At 35.3% G+C, this 19055-nt stretch overlaps 2 protein-coding genes across 2 annotated transcripts in view; one reads left to right on the top strand and one right to left on the bottom strand.

Annotated features, from left to right (window-relative positions):
* Nucleotides 1-1669, bottom strand: part of LOC126977381 (bifunctional 3'-phosphoadenosine 5'-phosphosulfate synthase) — an 81521-nt gene extending 79852 nt beyond the window's left edge. Inside the window, exon 1 of the mRNA XM_050826146.1 lies at nucleotides 1498-1669. Within this exon, the coding sequence (XP_050682103.1) occupies nucleotides 1498-1536 (39 nt within the window). The 5' untranslated portion in view covers nucleotides 1537-1669. The remainder of the gene's footprint in view (nucleotides 1-1497) is intronic.
* A 4440-nt stretch (nucleotides 1670-6109) lies between these two features.
* On the top strand, nucleotides 6110-18668 carry LOC126977356 (G protein pathway suppressor 2). The gene is made up of 4 exons (XM_050826124.1): nucleotides 6110-6504; nucleotides 14476-14553; nucleotides 15829-15967; nucleotides 18452-18668. Exons 1-4 carry the CDS (start codon nucleotides 6396-6398, stop codon nucleotides 18666-18668), a joined length of 543 nt encoding a protein of 180 aa, XP_050682081.1. The 5' UTR covers nucleotides 6110-6395.
* The last annotated feature ends 387 nt before the right edge of the window (nucleotides 18669-19055 follow it).

The raw sequence follows: 19055 nt of genomic DNA, 5'->3' as shown, positions 1-19055 counted from the left end.
TTCTTTTGATTAATATATCATATAAAAGCTAAATTAGCGGGGAAAATGTGCTATCAGTGAAATATTTAATTCCAGAAAACAAACGAATTTCAATCAAAGACATTCAGCATATATATTGCAGATTTGATCGGGAAGTATTCACAAGATTCTACACGAGCACCTTCGCATGAGAAGGATAATTTTGCCCTGGGTGCCGCACAACCTTCGAGCTTCGGTAAGAAGCTCAGAAGTTGGCCCTATGGCTTGTCTCCGCGCATTTACGACATTATGACAGGTGATGTTATACATGTTATAAATATAATAACATGTTATAAATACAATATGTTATAAATATAATATGTTCTCGAAACAAACCTTCTGTCAACAGTTTAGCTGTTTCAAAACAAACCAACACCTACCAAAGTGAAGCAATCGAGAAGCGCAGGTAAAATTTTGATAGCTAAAGATTCTTGAACTCAAGGCTCGAGAAACAGTTTTAAGCATGGTGGGGATGTTATAGTTTAATTTTAGTACATCATAATTGAACTATGGAACACATTGGTTTAGCTACAGTCTATGGTCATCAGGATCACAGATCTCATGAGATCATTTAGCAATTTGGAGCTTAATACATGAATTTGTAAAGACTTACACTTCATAGGTGGGTATATATTTAATTGTTGAGTTGGCCAGCTACATACAAGCATAGATTGACAAAACTACAAGATGCTATTCATATTTTGAACAAGTATGGTTGGTAAAACTTTCATGCCACAAAATATATAATCACAAGGTACTTTACAATAATTATTAAGGCCAAGAAGTATGGATCACATTTCAATGTTATTTCGTGATAAGTGGTGATTTAGCAAATTTTGACATGCCGAGTCTATATATAAATAGAATAGCCATGTGCTGGGAAATATCAACAGTAGCACAACCCAAATTTTGCAACAAATAACTCAAAGTACATCTCCTTAGCTGATTTTTGACTTGAGAAGGTATTGAAAATGAAGTAAACAAAATAATTTACCAATTATGATCCAAAAATCATATTTTAGTACGGAAAAACATATTAAATTGTTAGTAACTTTTATTACTCTTTTTATTGTTGTATCTGGGAAATTAATTATTTTTGAATCAATAAGTTTTGATTTCCAAATAAAAAAATATTTTTAATTATTTTATTAAATATAATTATTGTAAGTATATGGTGAATAAAGTAAATAAAATGCAAATTAGGTTTATTGAAATAATAGAAATATTATCTATTATTTCAATAAACTAATATTATTTTATAGGCATTAAGTAATAATATTATTACTTAATGCCTATAAAATAATGTAATGTAGGTATTGGATAAGTTGATAAGTAATTGTTTGAATTTCTGTTTAAAACCTATATTAAACTGATAACATAAATATAATACTTATTGGAATAAGACATACTAACAAGAATTATCTTGTTAGTATGTCTGAACCTACCAAGTTTAGTATAAAAATAAAGACTTGTACTTACTGCTTTTAGTTTCTTTTTGGGTCTCGAAGATTCATCCATCTTATGTTTTGTTAGAAAATTTTATTTTAATATGATTACGCTATAATCTTTAATAAAAACACAACGAACACAATCTATCTCTGAAAAAGGATTTACATTTTACAGTTTCAGTAGAATCAGTAGTTCCTTTCTTATTGAAAATATGAAATGAAATGACACTTGACATTGACAATGACACTTGACCAGGAATTTATGCGATTTTTTTGACGTGGCGGTGGTGAGTCCTTGAATCAAGTCTCTAAAGCAATTTCTTATTATTTATTATTTTTCTTGTGTGAATCGACCCGTCTTTCCAGGAAAAGACAAAGTGCCGTAGATCCTGCATCTTCTCAACTAACTAAGATAAATTCAGTTTCACAAACAATAGGATCTATTCAGTCGATTTATACCTTCCCAGAGTATGAAGGTAATAGAAAACGTTATACCAATCAAGATGTTACTCCTTTTTTGGTACACGTGAGTAAAGACTGTGAACCCTAATCAAACACTATACTACTTCGTCTAATTAAATTTGGTCACTTAAATAATACGCATTGACAGGCCGCTGCGTGCGCGCCAAATTAGCGCCGATAGATAGCATACCGCAGCGCGGTGGCACCTGCCGATTACGGAAGACTATGCTGGGATCAATTATACACGTACATCTCTGACCCTTACCTGTCTTTTGTGCTCTGGTAGCCATAAAGAAACGGATCCAAAATGTCCCGAACATTCCCGACAGAAATCCATTGAATTAGTTATGTCACAAGAGAATATTTCATATTCTGAAGCATCAGTTAGATTCCCTCAAGTGTCAAAATCCCTTATGGTCTTCTCCTCCTCAGTTGCCCAGTCAAAGCACCCAAACCTTTGTTCAATTTCCCATAAACAATCCTCTCCTAGTTCAGTTTCATTTCGGCGAACATATTTTACCCAAAGAACTTCTCCAGCTCCGCCCAGGCTACGACAGACAAGCTCATCAAGCTATAATTAATAATACTCTAGTCATCCTCATGGATATGCTATCCCGTCAGAAAAATTGAATAATAACGATAATCTCCTGGATCTTTTATTTACTTTCCACTGTTTTAAATTTTATATCTCGCTTTGAAGACTCTCAACTACCGAACAACATCACAGCTTAAACTTACTCAGCTTAACAAAACTATTCAAAATGTCAAACATCCTTGAATGGAATTGTCATAGCATTCGTTACAAGAAGAATGAAATTATTACTCTTATCAATAAATACAATCCTTCTGTCTTCGCTGTTCCAGGAGACTTGGCTTAAGCCTGGATCTAACTTTAGGATCCCGGGTAACTCATGTCTCCGAGACAATAGGACTGATGGATATGCTTGTTGTGCCATTTTGGTATCTAGGAAGGTGATATTTAATCAACCGACATTAACGACATTTTTGCCGTTACTATTATAACCAAAAATATTTCTTTCCTCTCCATCTACATTCCTAACCCAATCTTGCTCTCCTTTCTGAATGAAATTGTGAAAATTACTGTGACTGTATTTCATTTTCTTTCCTTGATCTTTGTGATGAATTGGATTTGTGTGTTTTAAATGACGGGACTCCTACTCGCAGAAACCCTCAATCTCAAAATCCAAAGACTGCAATTAATTTCTCAATAACTTCTGCTTCCCTGGCTTCTAGTCTGTCCTTTCTTCTACTTATGGAAGTGATCATTTCACTGTCATTCTCTCAACTCCTGACTGCCTTTATCCTATTGGTCTCAATTCAGATCCCATTTGAATCAAGAAATCTTAAATATTCCTTCAATTAACGCTGACAATCTCCTTTCTTCTTATGTATTGTTCAAAAACGCTATTCTTTACCCTCGTGAATTTTTCTAAAAAGATTTCTTCCCCTCCGTGAAGGAATCCTGAATGCAAGAGGCCTGTAAGATTCGTTCGAAAGCAGAAGACACTTGTATAGAAGTAATGAATCTTGAAAATTACATCTCTTACCAGAGAGTTGCTGCCAAGACCACTAAACTTTTGTCAGAAAAGAAAGGATCTAAATAGTCTCGTTTCAGCGAGGTACTCGTACTCTCTCCTAGACGCTATCGTTACTCTGTTTCTAGTCCTGTCATTTCGTCTGAAGGACCCGTCGGACTGGGTTGAACAATTTTCTTGAAGACTAGCCCCCCCTCGGAAGAACTTTGTCCACCAATTCTACGTTTTAATTCCTCTGATGATTTTGAATCAATTGCTCTAGAGGGCTTTAGAAATTTATCTCTAGGAATCCATAGGATTCCATATTCCTTTATCTCCAATAGTAGCTTCCTCGAAAAACAGGTACTTTTATCCATCCCGAACAATATTTTATCTGCTACCCATTTGTCACTGATGTACGTGTGTTCTTTTCTAAGAATTAGCCTGAAGTAGATGTGTTCGGATGTTGCTTATGACAATGTTCTTCTTTCAGTACTCAGGCAAAAAATATTCCAGCTGAGTATTAGTGAAGCTGTAGCTGTGAAGATTGTAAAAATATTTTTTTATCTTCTCTCTTCTGGATCTGTTACCATTCGTTCCCCAAATTATAATCTGTCACCCAGACAGGTATGGATAGGCTTCCCCAAGGCTCTGTCCCTAGCCCTTTACTCTACAGTATCTACACATATGGTTTAGAGCTCTCCAATATGCCGATGACTTGGCTGTCTATGTTTGTTAAAAAAATAGAAGAGGCTTCTTCTCGCCTTAATTTTCTATCTCAACGATTGGCTTCTAAATCATGGACTGTCCTTATCTATCACTAAAAGCACTGCGGTTTTTTCTCGATCTAGATCCCTCCCTGATGATTCAATATCATAATATGGTCAATAAAAATTTTCTGTTGTGGACAAGGTTAACTTTTTAGGCGACGTTGCCACCTATACACTTGGAAGCTCATGTACAATGCCCTGATGCGTAGTCATTCGATTACGGCACTTTCCTACTGGAACCTTATAATTAAGTAATAAATAGATCTGCCCTGTATTAGGCTTGTTGTATTAGTAGCCAAAATACAGTTGAAATGCCTTCGGTTAATTTGTGGCGCTATGAAATCAACCCCAATTAATTCTCTCCAGGTAGAATGTGGTGATGCTGTCCTACAGGAGACCCTAAGGTACACCTTAGAAGAAAATTCTTATGTGACCGTTTTCTTTTCAAAAGAATTGAACTCCCTTATCATCCGCTTATTTATAAGTTTCATATCCTCTAATACTTTAAATACTGATCCCATAAAGATTGTCTCTGCCTTTTCAATAGGTTTGTTACTTATCTCCGTGGACAAGAGAGTGTCCAATATTTCAGTGCCAAAAGTTCCCTCTTTTTGGTATTACATTTCACGCCCTTTACACTGATGCTTCAAAGTTGTCAGACCATGGCTGTATTGATGCGGCTGTTTGGAATCCCAAGTACAATGTCATCCTAAATTTTAAATCCCCGCCTAAGCATCAGTATTTTCTGGTGAAGCTATAGCTGTCCTGAAAGCTTCGATTTATATTGAATCCCATCACCTAAATAATTATATTATTCTCAATGATTCTAAGAGTTGGCTACTGCAACTAATCAATTATCGAAATTAAAATATGCACTCTATCGCAGTCACTCTAAAAATATTCAACTTGTTCTTGCCTAGGTGACCTTGAGTACAACTATAGCCAGGAGGCCATAGTGGTATTCAAGGTAAAGGTAACGAGACGGTTGAACGTTGTGCCAAAGATGCAAGAAATACTAGAAGTATGGATCACTACACAGTTTACCGCAATGATTTACTTCCGCAAGACAGCGCCTTTTAACATCCTGGAAAAATGTGTTAGTAAAAGACTAGTTCTTCTAAAGGGAAATACTACGCTGATGTTCAATCCTCAATTCCTACTTGGCCTTAGTTCTGCAATTTCAAAGATTAAGGCTAGGCCATACGTGTACCCTCGTCCATCTGGCTAAGTTGCATATAAGAGACAGCTCTCTTTGTGAGTGTGGACTTGATGAAATAGCTTCCAATCACATCTTTTTCAGTTGCCCTCGACTGTCTTCTTCTCTTTATGATCTCCTTCCTCCTGGTATCCCTCGCCCCACTGACTTGAAATCCTTGCTCTCCTTTGTTAGTTCCCCTTTTGCTTATAATTTGTTTTTTTTATAATCTTATTATGTTCATTCATTAACCAAAATAATATAAAACTTTAGTTTGTTTGTTTTTTGACCAACTAACCCTTTGTATATATTGTGTGTGTCTTTTTTGTTTTAGATACATCAACAGGGTTCTTTGCGGTGAATAATCTCAACAGTAACAATTTTTTTAGTTTCTGATGACCTTGTTTATTCACGAAGCCATATAAAGCAGAGTTGAATAATACACACTCATCCTTGGCGAAATCTAAAAGAATACGCCATCAAGCTAAACAATAATAATAAAATATGTATTTATGCTAAACACTCATGATAGGATTTGGTACAGCCGAACCAGCGGACACGGTCCGTTAGTGGAAATAAGCGGTAATCTAAAAGAATATTTATCTTCATCATTCATTACTCAGTCCATTCCCTATATATTACTATACTCTTTGTTTCAGTCATTCCTCATTGTGATTCAATATGTACCCTGGTACTTATTTACTTTTACGATTACACTTACCTATTTACTATTTAACTCGTAGGACGCAGTGGTGAATCGTAATTCGTATTTACTAATTAGGTACTATTTATTTAACTGTATTACCTTTGATTTAGATTTTACTGATGTAGATTGTTGATGCATCACATATTGGATTTGGATACCCTCAAAGGAAACACGTAGTCCAAGATACGAATTATAGAAATTTACGATCATAGTAAATCTTCAACAAAATTAGCCCTGGAAGATCCGCCTCAGTTAAATAATATGCCAGCAGTAACATCGACCACTGAGGAAGAACAAAATGAATCTGATCAAAAAATGTGGAGTGCCCTCAAGCGGCATATTATCCGGGAAAGACAGAGAAAAAAAGAAGGTATGTATGTTTAGTATATACCAGTGATAGTACCCAATGATAATAAGCCTACCTCATATCTGATATGGGTAACTCCAATAATGGCAGATCCAAAACTTTCAAATACTGTAGCCTTTTTGTGTTAACTTCTACTGAGTTTAAAAGGCCTATTGTTAACTGACCAGCCTTACAAAATCACGTCATGCTCTAAATGTGGTAAATATGTTTTGTTTGTGTGTAGATTCAATTACTAACCTGTCATCATTATAATAACGTACTGATGAATCAAAGGAAATAATAAAGGTTAAATTATTATGGTTTTGTTAAAATAGTGGTCTTTGTTTAACCTCCTAAAACTTCATTTGAATCTCCTCCTAACTAGAGACAGAATTTTTTATGCATATACTATTTTACAGGTACTTTAAGGGGTTTTTACATTATAATTATTATAACACTAGAAATAAAGGATTGCTTGTAACTAATTCTAGTAGGCTTCATAAGATACATAAAAGCTTTAAGGGTAAATGTATACACTTTTTTATTAAAGTCTCAATCACTGTTAATGCATTATCTATAAATAAATTTCATTGTTTTATTAAGAAATGGCTCTGTAGTAAATCCTACTACTCCACAGCTGAATATCTAAGGGATCTAAGAGACCGGGACTTGATTATGATTATTTTATAGCAATAACAATGACAGTACAATATTTAACAGGAATTGATCTTTATTTTAAATTTCTTTTCTATTTTCTAGTTCGATTTTCTATAAGAAGCATGTTTTTAGTTTTTTTAACTACAATTTATTTATAAGAGGAGCTTGTACTAGGTAGATACAGTTTTAAGTTAAGAAACAATCCTAATGTCATCAGAAGAGGTAATGCGATAGAAAGAGAGGTTACTTCTAGGTGAATAAAATTGTCAGTTTAATAGGAATACACCTTATTGTATGACCGCAACAGTACCTTTTTCTTTAATTGATTGTGCAAAGTGAAACTTCTACACTTGTGCCTTGTGTTGTTACATATTCTTTGATAGGGGATTGCTTGAATTACATGTGCAGTTAGTAGTTGTCAATTGTTACTTGAATAATTACAATGAACAGCTAGTAAATTGACAGTCAAATGCCCAACAGCTCATTTTCTTACTAAGTTGATTGTGTTTTTTGCCACAATTGCCAATTTTAGACTTATAACTAGCCGTTCCCGCCCGCTTCGCTGGGCGAATTTTAAGAGGAAGGAAGAAAATTTTGGAACATATAGAAATGATTATAACAGTTGCAGATATTTTGGATCTTTCAAGAATCTTTCTAATACATCCTAGATCATTGAAACCATTTAGAAATATCTAGACCATTTTAAATCAATTTTATCAGTCACACACATTTTGGAACTTCTCAGGTCATTTCAAAAATTTTTAGAATTTTTCTAGACCATTTCACATCAATTTCATCAATAGGACATTTTGGAACTTTCTAGATATTCAAATTCAAATATTTTTATTCAAAATAGGATTTATAATCACTTATTGAACGTCAAAATCTACCACCCATTCAAAAGAGACCTGAGAAGAATGGGCGCAAGAAACTCAGCGGGCTTTTTTTTTTTTTTATAAAATATGGATTACAATGTAATATCATACAATAAACATTAATAATTAAAGAGCCTGAGGGTGTTCGCTTTAATTCCAGTCCGTGGTGTCATTAAGAAAATCGTTTATGCTATAATAACCTTTCCCAAACAAACATTTTTTAACAATTCTTTTAAATTTCGTGACATATTTGTTTTGTACATGTTCTGGGATCATATTGTAGAAGCATATACATCGCCCAACAAAAGACTTACTAACTCGACCCAACCGAGTAGTAGGCATAACAAGTTTATGTTTGTTCCTCCTGTTAACATTATGAATGTCACAGTTTCTTGAAAATTCCTCAATGTGCTTATGAACATACAAAACATTATCAAAAATGTATTGAGAAGCAACAGTCAAAATGTTTATTTCTTTAAATTTTTCTCTTAATGATTCTTTAGGACCTAGGTTATAAATCGCGCGAATAGCCCTCTTCTGCAGCACAAAGATAGTATTAATATCGGCCGCACTGCCCCATAACAATATACCATAGAACATAATACTATGAAAATATCTAAAGTATACTAATCTCGCTGTATCTATGTCAGTTAACCGTCTGATTTTCTTAACCGCATATGCTGCAGAACTAAGCCTATTCGCCAATCCTTCAATATGGGGGCCCCACTGCAATTTGGAATCAAGAGTAATGCCATGAAATATAGCAGATTTCACTGGTTTTACCACCTCTCCATTTAATAAAATATTCGCATCTACATTTTTGACATTTGGCGCGGTGAATTTAATATATTTGGTTTTATGATTATTTAACAATAAGTTATTGGCGCTAAACCAGTACACGATGTCAGATAGAGCATTGTTTACTTCGTCATATAAAACTTGGCTTCGTTTCACTTTGAATATAAGTGAAGTGTCATCCGCAAACAATACCACCTTGTATTTTTTTCTACAAGGTTAGGTAAATCATTTATATAAATTAAGAAGACGAAGGGACCAAGAATATACCCTTGTGGTACCCCCATACCGAGAGGAGTCCCAGGAGATCTCCTGCCATTCACCTCGACCCTCTGAATCCTATTATTTAAATATGAGATCAGAAGATCGAGTGCAGATCCTCTTATACTATAGTGGCATAGCTTCCTGACCAGCGTTGAATGTTGAACACAATCAAAAGCCTTGGATAAATCACATAAGATACCAAGTGCATTCTGTGATTCCTCCCAGGCCTCTAAAATATTCCTGATGAGTTCAACACCTGCATCCGTAGTCGAGCGTCCCCTAGTAAAGCCAAATTGTTTTATATGAAGTAACTTATAAGTGTTAAAGTAAGTAAGCATTTGGCTTAAAATAATTTTTTCAAAAATTTTACTAAGGGTCGGCAACACCGAAACAGGGCGATAGTTATTCGGGTCAGAAGTGAGTCCCGATTTAAATATTGATGTAATTTTACTATACTCCAGAAGGTCAGGAAACACACCATGTTCAATACAGCTATTAAAAACTAGTGCTAGATATGATGCTATGACGTCAATAACAGAACTTATTATTTTTACAGATATGCCCCATATATCAGCAGTTTTTTTCATTTCTAAGGATCTGAAAGTTTTAATTATTTCTGCTGGGCTAACAACACTGAATTTTAAATTTTGTTTATCATTCCTTAACATTTTCCAAAAGAAGTGACTCGGCAACACTGGTGGAGGAGACAAGGGTGCTTGAGATGGAAACTGGAATGTCAGAAAAAAATTTCTCAAAAGCAGAAGCTACTTCCTGCTCAGAGTGGATTTTTGTATTGTTTATTATTAGATTATATTCAAACTTGCAGTCTTTCGCTCTTCCAGATTCCCAGTTAATAACTTTCCAAGTCATTTTTATTTTATTTGAAGCATTTTTAATTATTTCTCTAATATGCATTGACTTAGCAATAGTACATACTGTCTTAAATAATTTTGAATAATTTTTCACATATACAAGGAAAGATGCATCATGATGACATGATGATCTCTCACTATACAGGGTGTCCCGTAATCAGTGGACCAACGGGATACCCGTGATAGGGGTGGTCATCATCTATCGAAAACACCAAATTTTTCTGTTCTAGGGCCAGTAGTTCAAAAGATATGATTTTTTAAGCATTATTTTGAAAATTCTACCCTTATCAACACAAAAGTTGAAAAAAAATATTTTTTATTTTTATTTTGCCCTGTTTCTTAACTTAAGGTGGCTGAGGAAACATGTGTCTTCACAATTAAATCCATTTTTGTGAATAAATATTGCCAAATTGAAAATTAAAAACCAAAACATGCGCAAATATCAAATAACTAAATTTGGAACGTGATGTTTGAAGCAAGCTAGTGCAAAAAAAATGTATGACAGCCTTGCGGACCATTATTTAAAAAACATCTGCAGTTCATACTGATTCCAAAAAGGTATAACAATATTACATTTTACAAAAAAAATAACTTAATAACCAATTTTAGACTCCAATTGCGAGAAACATTTAAGCGCTATCTATTCTGAGAATTATTTTGTTATCGAGAGAGAGATAACACAATATGCTATCTCTTTCTCGCTCAGGTACCTTTTTCGTTTACGGGGTCCTATTGGCCGACGCCTATGATCCCCACACCCTAATTTTTCAAATTATTCTTAGTTTCATCAGAGACTTGCTCATAGCTCGTAGCTGCACACGTGTTTTTTACTTCGCTACCATTACGACTCTTTTTTTTGGTGACTGACGCTTGAATTGGACCTTGTTTGTCTTTGTGATTTGGATACTGTTTGCCCGGATTTTATAAAATGCCTAATACCTATACTCCTCGTGAATATGCTGAGATGTATTTTATTTACGGTCTGTGTAATGCAAACGCTCGGCAAGCAGCCCGTACGTATCGTGAGCGCTATCCTAATCGCGACCGCTATCCGGATCATCGAATTTTTCTCCGTGTAAATAACGCGTATTTAGAAGGCAGAATTCCCGGAGCTGCAAACAACGTGGGAAGACCTAGAAGAGTCGATGAACTTCAAATACTGGCCGAAGTGACAGAAGAACCTTCTACGAGTGTTCGTCGTATTTCAAGACGTACTGGTATAGCAAAAACAACAGTACATCGCATTTTAAAAAGAAACAGTTTATACCCTTATCATATTCAACGAGTGCAGGCACTATTACCTGCTGATTATCAACGGAGGATAGATTTTTGTGCAGAGATGCTTCGCCGATGCCGACAAGATCCACTATTTTTCAATTCAATATTATGGAGCGATGAATCGTGTTTTAAAAGAGTTGGAGTGTTTAACATTCATAATTTACATGAATGGGCTGTTGTGAATCCACGTATTGTACGAGAAGATAGATTCCAGCACCAGTTTGGAGTCAATTTGTGGGCTGGAATCTTAGATGGTAAACTTATTGGTCCATTTGAGCTCCCACCGAGGCTTAATGGTGCTCGGTACTTGCAATTTTTAAGAAATGACTTAAGTAATTTATTAGCAAATGTACCACAGGAGGTATGTGAGAGGATGTGGTTACAGCATGATGGCGCACCCGCTCATTATTGCAGACAAGTGAGGGAATATTTAAACGAGTCTTACCCAAGTAGGTGGATTGGACGAGGAGGTACAATCCCATGGCCAGCTCGATCACCTGATCTTAATCCATTGGATTATTTTTTATGGGGATATTTTAAAGAATCCGTATATGAAACCGTTAACGATAACGAAAGACAGCTAAGACAAAAACTGAATGTGGTGAGTGAAAAAGTCAAAAATAATGAAAGGGCGTTAAAAAGTTTAAAAAGAAATTTTATAAGAAGATGCCGGCTATGCCTTAGAGTAAGAGGAAGACATTTCGAACATTTATTATAAGAAATAAATAAAAAAATTCTAACTATTTACTTTTGTTTTATTGTAAATTCCGCCAAGAAATTGCTATCTAATGTTGATTTAAAATAATTATTGTCTTTTATTGTTTCACAATAATGATTAATTATACCTTTTTGGAATCAGTATGAACTGCAGATGTTTTTTAAATAATGGTCCGCAAGGCTGTCATACATTTTTTTTGCACTAGCTTGCTTCAAACATCACGTTGCAAATTTAGTTATTTGATATTTGCGCATGTTTTGGTTTTTAATTTTTAATTTGGCAATATTTATTCACAAAAATGGATTTAATTGTGAAGACACATGTTTCCTCAGCCACCTTAAGTTAATAAACAGGGCAAAATAAAAATAAAAAATATTTTTTTTCAACTTTTGTGTTGATAAGGGTAGAATTTTCAAAATAATGCTTAAAAAATCATATCTTTTGAACTACTGGCCCTAGAACAGTAAAATTTGGTGTTTTCGAGAGATGATGACCACCCCTATCACGGGTATCCCGTTGGTCCACTGATTACGGGACACCCTGTATAGTTCATATAACCGTTGTCTGCTCCTATGTATACCAGCTGTTGCCCAGTTGTTAAATGGCAAGAGACCACCCGAGTTGACTGTCTTTGAAGTAAATATAGAAGCAAACTCTGTTTTAATTATTTTAAATAACTTACTATACATCTCATTTGGAGTACTGTTATAATTCAAATACAAGTTTGAGAGTTTTTCTGAAACATTGCCTCTATATTTCTCCATTCGCCTATTGTTTACCGGAACAAACATAAACTTTTTAGTTGAAGTACTAGAGGCTAATTGACCAAAGTGGTCTGAGCTCAGATTACTAATTATTGATTGAGAAATAGGTTTATAATTAGTAAAAATATTATCAATACAGCTTTTAGAGGTGCTGGTTACTCTAGTAGGTTCTAAGAAAATATTTGATAAATTATATGATTTAAACAAAGATTTGAATCTTATACTTGTGGTGAATTTTTCTAATAAGTTAATATTAAAGTCACCACAAATCATAATATATTTCTTAGATTCTGATAATTTTGATAGAACCTCCTCCAATACACTCTCAAATAACTCATATAATGCATCGGGGGGTCTGTATATGCTTACAACAATGGCACACTCAAGCTCTGCACAGGCTATTTCAATGGTACGTTCAACAGAGAGGCTTAACGGTCTTTGAATTTAAATGATTTACTTATAAGTATAAGAGAGCCGCCACGTGTTGCCTTTTCTCTGCTAAACACACTTGCCACCCGATGACCACTGGAGTTAAAAATGAGCTCATATTTTCTAAGCCAGTGTTCAGTAAGACATAAGATATCAATATTTTCATGGTTCATTAGTAACTCCAGTTCCAGTTCTTTACCTAACAATCTTTGCATATTTTGGTGCATCAGGTTTATAACTTTATAATTATTATGTTTACTATTACTTGTACATTGTGTATTTATATTGCTAGAGGAGTCCCCTATTAGACAATAGGGGACTCCTCTTGACTAATTTAAATAATTTGGAACATATTCCAACCAGAAACTAAACTATAAGACTGCTCAATAGAAGCAGTGTTAATCAAATAATTACTTTGCTCAATAGGAGCAGAGTCCAACAAGCTATTACACTGCTCAATAGAAGCAGTGCTAATCGACTTACTAACCTGCTCAATAGAAGCAGGGGACCAGGTTGCCAAATAATTGGCTGAGTTATAAAATAAATAAATGGATAGCGATTTAGCTATCTGTCTTTTATAAAAATTAGATAGGTGTAACCTATCAAATGTCAACATTTTACATTTATGATAAATTATATTATTAATATCAATTATGTGTATATTACTACATAATAAATTACCATTATATGTCACATAATTTGAATGAGACAATAGGGTTAACATATTATTCAAATTGTCTCTTGCTTTGTTTTCCTGTGGCCAATCCTGTATGAATGGCAGTGTGAATATTATAAGATTTTTTATTTTTAAACTATTTAACTCATTGTATAATTTTTGTAGAACATTTTTATTTAAACTCCCTCTTCTCCCAATCATAACAATAATAGAGGTATTAGAGCAGTGAGTATCACTAAGAATTCTTTTTATAATTTGATAGTAATTTGCCCCTGGCATACAAATATTTGATACTAACTGCCCGTTACTAATTTTATGCAAAATCAACCCCATATTTCTTCCTAGGTCATCGCTATAAATCTTAATATGTTCTTATATAATTTCCAGAAAGTCTTAGACTTTTCCAGATCATTCCAGAAAGCCTTAGAACTTTCTAGATTGATTACATCAGTTGCACACATTCTGGAACTTTCTAGATATTCCGGAGATTTACAGAATTTTACAGAAGCTTACATTAGTTAGAGAAGGACAGATGTATATAATTTCACATTTTTGCCACCCACTTCCACCCATCCCGACCAAACTCCATGGGCATATGTATGAACATTAGTATTTTATATAATATATTAAGATTTAAAAATTAATCTATATTATTATCTTTTATCAGAATATGAAGCTGAAGTTGAAGAAGAAAGATTGAGGAAGGAGAGGGAAGCAAGAGAACAACAAAATGTTATGACCCTAGGTAAATTATTTTAATACTAGTTTACCATATTTTTTTATAAGAAAAGTAATGAGGAAGAATTTCACCTGTTAGTAAGTGATACACCTTGACCAGTGCCCACTACAATATGGAGTCACTCAGGATTGTTGAACTCAAAATTCTGCAATGCCATCTAGCCGCTACCACATGCTTAGCAGCCCCCATTGGTTGTTTGGTATATTTTAATGATTGACTATCAAAAGCTAGAACATTTAATCACCTATAGTGTATATACTCGTAAAAAGTGCTGCATCCATAGCATGTTACAGTTACTGAATAGAATATAAAATATAGGATATACATATTCAGGAAACGTAATGAAACAGTATATTATACACTTTACTAGTTAGCGATAACTCTAATACTGATCACCTCTAGTATTGCTTGTTCTGGGTATCATTGACCCTTATTGTTGTCATAGACACCCTGAACGTTTAAATTTATACCACAGATACTGAAAGGCCCAAGGACTCGGGTACTTCTATTTATACAAGTAAGAAAAAGTCTTGAATATTCGTAGTTAGTCCAGTTAGTAATGTAAATAAACACATGTTTTTGTAAACAACTCTGTTCAAATAGAACTAGATATATCAAGGTTCCTATAAGTTCCTTAACAATAAGTTGATTCCGATAAGTATCTATTGATTCCACCTTTGCACGACACTCCACAAGTTAGGATATCATCCCCACCATCTGGATGTGTGGCGGTCCTCCACGGTGTGGTTTACAAGGAGCTTTCTTCCACGTACTACAAAGCTGTGGAATGAACTTCCTTGTGCAGTGTTTCCGGGACCATACGACATGGGTACCTTCAAAAAAAGCGCGTACACCTTCCTTAAAGGCCGGCAACGCTCCTGTCATTGCTCTGGTGTTGCAAGAGATTGTGGGCGGCGGTGATCACTTAACAACAGGTGACCCGTACGCTCGTTTGTCCTCCTATTCCAAAAAAAAAATCGAATATATTGTAACATAGCGGGAAATAAGTTTTTTGTTACAGCCAAATCACCAAAACCACTGCACTAATTATGACAGAACAGTACAAGTTCTTAAAGCAAATTGCTCACATTAGAAGCAATAAATTTCTGTGGCAATCTTTAAAATACATGACAGCTTAAATAAAATACTATTCAAAAGTTAGACACCATATAATTGAAATCTACAAGCCATTGGCAGTCACTCAATAATTAATTAAATAGCGGCCAGTTTAAAATTTATTTTGTTTTTAATACTAATCATTTTATAATTTCTATGATTTAGAAGAGACAAAGGAACAGATAGAACAACTTGAGCAGAAATTAAAACAGCTAGAGAAGGAAAAGCAGCAGCTCTTCATGCAGTTAAAGAGAGTTTTAAATGAGGATGAAGTAAGAAAGAGACAGCAACAAAAGGAGGCCAAGTGAGTAAAGGAGATGTAAAGTTTTCACAATGGAAATCATGATTTAAATGTATATATTTTGTAGTTATAGCCTTTAGGTACATCCACATCTACTAAGGCCCAGTATGCACCAAAGCAGAGTGGAGATAAGCTGCAAAGCTGTCAGGTTATATCTTCAACCTCATAGCTAAACGTTTAAATGACACATTATCCTTAAATCTTGGTGTTTGCTCAACTCTCCTTTTGTGGATCTATTTATTATTTTTATTTATTTATTTATTTATTTTGATTAAAACGGTTACAACACCAATTACAATAATCAAGTACATTAAACTATAAATGTTAGACGCTATTATGCGAGGACTCACAAAGTTGGAGCAGCAACTGCACCAACACTTCAAGTCTATTAGTAAGTAGATCACAATCAGGGCGGGCTTCTACGAGGTGATTAAACAATTTCAAGACTCGCGGCAGGGCGCCGCAGTGCGTGCTACCGTGCGACACGCGGGTACCGCCAGCAGACGGTGATTTCTACAACGAATATAATTGTAAGGTGTATACAATCGAATCAGCTCATTATGAATATCAGGGGCATCTATTAAGCCCCGGCTTACTTTCAGCAAGGTAGTTGCCTGGTCGAGAGCCCGTCTGGTTTCCAGAGTGTTGTATCCAAGGCAACCGACGGGATACGCCGTCGGGTACAAGTAGTCGGGTAGTAACCTAGTTTCCGCTTATACAGGAAACTCAAAAATGCTTTTTGTACTTTCTCCAGCATAAGGGCTAAGCTCGCTTCAAGCTTACTACGCACAAGGGTACTGAAAGCAGTTGTATAATATTGACGCTGTGGAAATCGCGCGTATTCCTTAATACGAAACCCAGTCTCATAAAGGACTCTTGAGTGACTGTTATTATATGGTCGTGAAAGGTAAGCTTTTGGTCAAATGTCACACCCAGGTCTTTCATTGAACATCTATCTACAGAATTTACTCTATCTGTCTATTAAGCACTTTTATTCTGAGTTAGAGTATGTCTTTTAACTCATTGTGCCACTTGGCAAAGGCCTCCTCTAGCTCTTTCCATCGGGGTGTGTCGTGGGTCACTCTAGTTCGGGCCCGCTGTGAGTTTCGGTTCTTCCTCCCATCTTGTTCGAGGTCTCCTCTGGCTCCATGTGCAACCGCTTGGATACCAATTAGTAAAGGTTTTATTTTCTCCTACCTGTCTTCAACATGTGCCCAGTTCATCTCCACTTCTGCTTATCTATTTTAGAAAGTATGTCGAGTACTTTTGTTTTTTGTCTCAGATCGTCATTTCTAATTTTATCTAGTGTTTGTGTTCCTGCTACTTCGTTCCATAGACCCTAGGCAGTACTAAAGCCTGTCTTAGTGCTCATTGTTGAGTGCCCATGTCTCACATCCGTATGTAATCCAGGGTAGGAATTTACTTTTCAGTTGATATACTGCTCAACCCAAATAAGGGGTTAAGTATTATTTAAACCAAACCATGATGCAAGCTTTCAGAGTGAAACATTTTCAACATGACTGCTCAAGCTTCTCTATAAAAAATTGTATGACTTTCACTTTTTTAATTTGGCTTTAAATGATAAGATAGACACATTGAAAACTAGCGTAATTTCTGAATACGAATCTCGGCGTGGTATTAAGGCAGCAAAAACAGCTAGCAATAATTTGGTGGTAACACACACCACTTTCATTCCACAGACAAACCATCAAGGTGGTTTTGTGGGACCATTATTTTATTTAGTCACTGTAATGGCAAAGCTGTAATAAATAAAAAACAAAATAAAAATAAATAATAACTGGTCAAATAAAAAAACATTTCACTTTCATAAGTGTCATTTGCTTGACCTAGGTGAATAAAGTTTTTTTTTAATGGAATACGGTTTTAATTAAAACGAGCGTACGGGTCACCTGGTGTTAAGTGATCACCGCTGCCCACATTCTCTTGCAACACCAGAGGAATTATAAGAGCGTTGCCGGCCTTTAAGGAACGTGTACGCGCTTTTTTTGAAGGTACCCATGTCGTATCGTCCCGGAAACACCGCACAAGGAAGCTCATTCCACAGCGTTGTAGTACGAGGAAGAAAGCTCCTCGAAAACCGCGAAAAAGTGATTTTGACTTGATTTGTTTTGACACAACTAGCTTGCTAGTCAATGTTGGGAGATTGCAATTAAGTTTGTCGAAAGGTCAGCCAGCAATAAAGCTAACTGTATTTTATTAAATTAAATTTGTAATCTAAATTTCCTCCGTCGGAGCGCTCTTCCAACTGAGCCAACCGTTTGAGTGACGTATGGTTCGTAAATCATGCTGTGTCTTGTTCAACTGCCAGTTTGTGGGTTCGAGTCTCGCATCGTTCATAAATTTTGGTTACAAATTAAATTTAATTAATCCCAGAAGTAAGGGATATCACTTTAAAATAACACTGTTTTATATTGTTTTAAGTAAAATATTATATTTATTAGTAAAATCCAAACTATAATTTTTCAGTGAAATGCAGCCAATGAAAATGTCAATGAATAACATGCAGATGCCAATGTTTCAAATGCCACAGCAGCAGGGTCAAGGTGAACCTCCACCAAATCAGGGCCGCCCTCCTCCTCTCACCTCACACATGTTAAACAAGGTATTCTTTATCTTAGCAAGGGTCAACCCTGTGAAGTTCAGATATTTGGCAGAGGATAATGCCAGGTACAATGTTGTGTAATATGTTATGCTTTGCATATCGGTGTTTTGGTGTACAAATAAAGTCATATTTGATTGATGCCACCAATGGGAAGCTCCTTTGCACAGGATGCCGGCTAGATAATTGGTACCACAACGGCGCCTATTTCTGCCGTGAAGCAGTAATGTGTAAACATACTGTATTTCGGTCTGAATGGCGCCGTAGATGGTGAAATTACTGGGAAAATGAGACTTAACATCTCATGTCTAAAGGTGACGAGTGCAATTGTAGTGCCGCTCAGAATTTTTGGGTTTTCAAGAATCCGGCGGAACTGCATTGTAATGGGCAGGGCGTATCAAACTAACAGCTGAATATCCTGCTCGTCTCGTCCCTTATTGTCGTAAAAAAATGCTTAATAGAAGTAGATTT

The sequence above is a fragment of the Leptidea sinapis genome, chromosome 45 (assembly GCF_905404315.1).
Source record: "Leptidea sinapis chromosome 45, ilLepSina1.1, whole genome shotgun sequence".
NCBI classification, from domain to species: Eukaryota; Metazoa; Arthropoda; class Insecta; order Lepidoptera; family Pieridae; genus Leptidea; species Leptidea sinapis.
This window is presented reverse-complemented; position numbering and strand designations above follow the sequence as displayed.